At 41.0% G+C, this 4780-nt stretch overlaps 1 protein-coding gene across 1 annotated transcript in view; it reads right to left on the minus strand.

The window, feature by feature from the left end:
* NCKAP1 (NCK associated protein 1) overlaps positions 1-4775 on the minus strand; it is a gene marked incomplete at its 5' end in the record, with an annotated part of 51966 nt that extends 47191 nt beyond the window's left edge. The window contains one exon of the mRNA XM_031064589.1: positions 4698-4775. Within this exon, the coding sequence (XP_030920449.1) occupies positions 4698-4775 (78 nt within the window). The remainder of the gene's footprint in view (positions 1-4697) is intronic.
* Positions 4776-4780: the final 5 nt, after the last annotated feature.

Below are 4780 nucleotides of genomic sequence, written 5' to 3' on the forward strand. Positions count from 1 at the left end.
AATTAGATTCTGTAGCTTGTCCCAGCTTCCTACATATACATTTATTAAGCACACTGTAGGCATCATCTAGGTTGTTGAATCAAAGAGTGACTGGAAGCAGAAGTAATACACACCCCAACAAGACCCTGTTGATCCCCATCTGACAACGAGACCTTCACAATCATTCCCTAATATGGTGATCCATCTGCTTTCATCATCACAGCTTCATCCAGACTGCACTTCCTTAGATTGTTCATGAGAACAATCAGATGAGGTCACATCAGCAGCCTTGCTAAAGTCAACATGTGAATTATCTTCTAAACTGTCCATCCTAGAGTGACCCATCACCTTGTGAATGAATGAAATATACTGGGTTTGACATTGTCTGTACAGTGACAAATTCACATTGTCCTCTTGTGTTTGTAGCACCTCTTCAAGGCCTTGGTTCTATTAAGCAAATATGGGGCAGGCGAAATGCAAAGGATATAAAAAAGTAAGAGAAGTTTCACTGCCACAAAACTTTTCCTCAATGTAGTTCATAAAATAACATCTTAATAAAAAGCAGCAAGGCAATGGGAAAGCCCTGTCTATTCTAAACCTCAAATGGGAACTGTTATTACTTTTTAGGTCTATCTCCTCTGCATACAACTTTAAAAATCTCTTGGAACTAAAACTGGATTTGGTTTTGTGTTAACACAAAATGAACAGCACTTGCAGGGGGCAAGGTAACTCGTATTTGTAAGCCAAGAAACACGATAATTCTGGGCATCTACTCTTGATGCAAAAGGGAAAATCTACTCTGTATATTTTTGGGACTTTTTATTTTATTACAAAGTCTGTTTCTTTACAAATTTAATTGCCTTTCTGAGTGAAAAATTATAGTATGATATGGCATCACCAGTTAAGTGTTTGCTTCCTGAGCAAAGGATTTTTTTTTTTATTGCCAGCACTGTGAGTTTGTTTGGGGGTTACTCCTCTGCTTATCAATAAGACAGTATTATAAGCCATTCCTCCGAGATCACAGACACAAACATACACTGCCATTTTTACCTTTAAAGAACTGCTGACATCTGTGAAAGCAATACTGCCCCACCCTGGGACACGTCCCAGTGACCTGAAGACATTACCTGGCATTATCTGTTCAACACCAACCTTACAATTCAAAACTAAACTATTGCTGAGTTTTTCCTCTCAGCTCAAAGGTCTGCACTCCAGCACAGAGCTCTGTGTCCAAAGGGTGATCTAATCCTACACCATTCCAAACTTCAGAGCTCTGCAGATTGGAAACTTCCCCATGGTCTTCCTAAAATCACCTAAAATCTCTTCCACTGTTTCCTGAAGAACTGCTGTAATGCCTGAGCAAAACTGTACACTTTATTCACTGGTTCTACTAACAAAACAATCAACTAGCTTTTACAACTTTTAAATTCAAGCAGTAACATCCTCAATACAGGTAAAAATCCAGTATTTCCACTACTACACCTTTAAAGAAAATATAAAGTCAGCTAAAGCCTCTGCAAACAGTTAAGTTCCTCATCTATGACTTCAGTTTGATGATGCAGTTCACATCTAAGAGTTGGTTTAAGATCCTCATTTTTCAGATACTACGTAACCAAGCTGGGAAACTCAAAAGAATTTGTTTTGTTAATGACATTAAAAAAACATCTTGTGAACAAACATAAAACCTATACTGTGAAGAACAACAGAACGCTGCTAGCAAAGCAACTTATGCTAAGTAACAGACTCATGTTTGATTAACATAGACTCTAAATAATTCAAAACTTTAACTACTATCCCTAGCAGTTCTGTTGACTGTAGCAGTACTTACACACTCACCAAAATCACATCCCCTTGACTGGCTGTGCCTAAATCCCTACTTCAGGTATTTCAAGATCAAATATCTTACTGTAAACACATCCTGGTATCCAAGGGTTTTATAAACAAACAAAAGACAGGCCTACAAAAAAGATTATTCTCTGCTGCCACCACTCTCAAACAAAACAGTCAACAGTAATGGCAGCAGTTGCTCAAAGCTTACCAACACAAGACTGGAAGGTAATCATGAAATCCAAGCTTCACCTGAGCCAGGATGGCATGAAAAAACCCTGCTCTTTGATTTACACAGGTGTAGTTGTAGGCAAGTAATGACCAAAGTTACAGGGTAGACAATAACCTAGATAACCATGGAAAAATTCTTAAAAAAAAAAGAAGTAACAAAGCAAGAGAGAAACCACAAGTGAAAGAGTTCCAAGTTCATTACTAATACTGGTCCCAATGCAGCAAGCAAAGAGCCATCCTTCAAAATAACAAAAGCAACAAAAAATCCACCTCCTTACAGGGTGCAAATATAAATTCTGTCTCATTATCCATTATTGCCCTAGTAACTTCACTTTTCCTTATTTCCATGTCACTTTCAGAGGCAAAAAAACCATACAGTCAGAGAGTCTGTTTTAAAAACAACAAACTTTTAACTGTTTCAAAAGACAACAGTGGCACAGAAGGTCAGTAAACAGGAAATTATGAACAATTATCAGCTATAAGCACAACAGCAACAAAACTGAACTTTGTATAGGAAGATGAAACAAAGAATCATTGTTACTAACTGCTTTTAGCAACTTCTGAGATTCTTTGGGAAATAAAATTTTCCTGCTTTGTTTCTAACAGTTGAAAAAATTCTTAATCCTTGAAAATCTGTACTCTCCAGACAGCATCTACAGCAATCTCTACTGCTGCTGCACACATTTCAGTCTCTCACTTCCTCTTATTAAAAAAAGTCTAAACCATTTCCTTTAACCGCAAACCCACATATTGTGTGGTCTTCAGTTTCGATATCATCTTCAACAGAGCTATGACAGAATCTTAAACAGCAGTTTTGGAATTGACAGCTTAAAGAGAGGGAAAAAAAGAAATAAACAAAACCAAAGTGTTCCAAGCAGTCAGCGATGCTGCAGCTGGGCTGAAGAGAGACTCACAATAAAATACAATCATCAATCCCAAGCCTTCTGGGCTCACCCTCTGAGCTGGCCAGTTCCCCCTGTCAAGCAGTACTGACTGCAGCCGAAGAAAATTACTATTTGAATTCACAAATCACTACATGAATACACAACAGTTGTGCCTGGGACACCTTCACATTTGCAAAACTACACATGACACAACAATCAGGCCACTTGGTCATGCCTGCTCTCCCTCTGTATGCAAGACCTAGAAATTTTGGACTCAGCTCTTGGCATTTGCAGGAAAAAGTGGTGTCACCCCCAGTGCTGATGCTCCCCTACAGTGAGCCTGTCCATCTGCATCACTTCCTAAACAGGAGATCAGCAGAGCTACCACCATATGGGCCAACAGGACTCTGCCATCCACACATGCCAAGCAGAAACACGTCTGTAGGCACTGGAGCATTTAACAGGGCTAAATGTCCCTCTATCAGAACACTGGGAACGAAAACAGAGCCCAGACTCACAGTGGCTAAGGCAGAGCTATCAAGGTGAGGTTTCATTTCTCCAGTCCTCTTTCCTGCCCTGCAAAGCACAGCTGGGCTCAGGAGAAACTCCCCTCGCTTATTTTTCACCTGGGATATTTATCTCAAAGTTCAACAAGCACACACACAAACAACTTCCTCATTTTGGCGGTTTTCCCCATAAATTGTGGATTTCTGTTTGTTAGAAGTGTAATTATATTGCTACCATTGTTTAACTGAAGGGATTTTCCAATGTACAAAACTACAGACTAAAAGTAAGCTTTCAGAAAGACGGGAATTTGTAATCATCAAGTCAGAATGCCTTATTTATGCCAGCGAAGAAGATTTTTGGAAACACGCAAGTGCACATCAAATAGTGAAACGGCTTTGGATGAACACTGACTTTTAAATACTTCAATCGCTCGGTTTGTTGGGGTTTTTTCCCCTGAAAAAACACCTGAATTAAAATCAGTATTGCACTTGGTAATCCTTACTTCTTCTGGTAGTTCTTACTTCTCCCCATATGAGAAAAAAACTCTGACAAAACACATCCTTTACCTCAGATCACTCAGGCAGGGTCACTCCTGACAGAAACCTGGCTGCAGAAGTCAGAGGACCAAGAAAGCACCTAGAACTCTCAAACTCCCTTCGCCACTGCAGCTGAACCCAGCATGGGAACAGCACTGAAATTTTAATGGGCTGAATCCACAAAGGTGTACTCACTGCTCAAAGGTAATAACTAGCATTTTCTTTGAAATAAGAAAAACTTCTCAAATAATTGTGTTCAAGGCAAAGCAATAAAATCCTGACTAGTATTCATTACTGGAAGTAGGTTGAGGGGCCATACACTTTCAGACGGTCTATCACTCATGAGGAAAATGAAGCCGGGAAGGATACAAGCGCCCAGCACAGGGGTCAGAACTAGATGATCTTCAAGGTCCCCTTCCAACCCAAATAATTTTACGATTCTGCAGCCATGAACTACATTATTTCCTACAGCAAAGCACAACGATTACCTCCAGAAAAGAAATTAACCGAGCGCCCAAGAAATTAACCAAAGGCGTGACCCATCCTTCTCTGAACACTCAGACCCAGAGCTTCCTGCACGGCCCAGCCACCTCAGCCAGGCCAACACAAACCCAGTCCCCCGGGCAGCCGGGGAGCTGCCCCAGCACCCCCGGCAGCCCCAAGCACCCGCTCCATCTCACGCCGAGAGCTGCTAAGCAACCGCGCGCCTCGAACTTATCGAAATTAAACTTACTAATTTTACCCCGAGCCCCTTTTTCCCTCCGGTAGCGACAGGTTTTGGCGTGGGAAAAGCCCCGCGGCGCTGCCCACTCGCGG

Source organism: Geospiza fortis, unplaced genomic scaffold, assembly GCF_000277835.1.
Source record: "Geospiza fortis unplaced genomic scaffold, GeoFor_1.0 scaffold706, whole genome shotgun sequence".
In the NCBI taxonomy this organism is placed as follows: Eukaryota; Metazoa; Chordata; class Aves; order Passeriformes; family Thraupidae; genus Geospiza; species Geospiza fortis.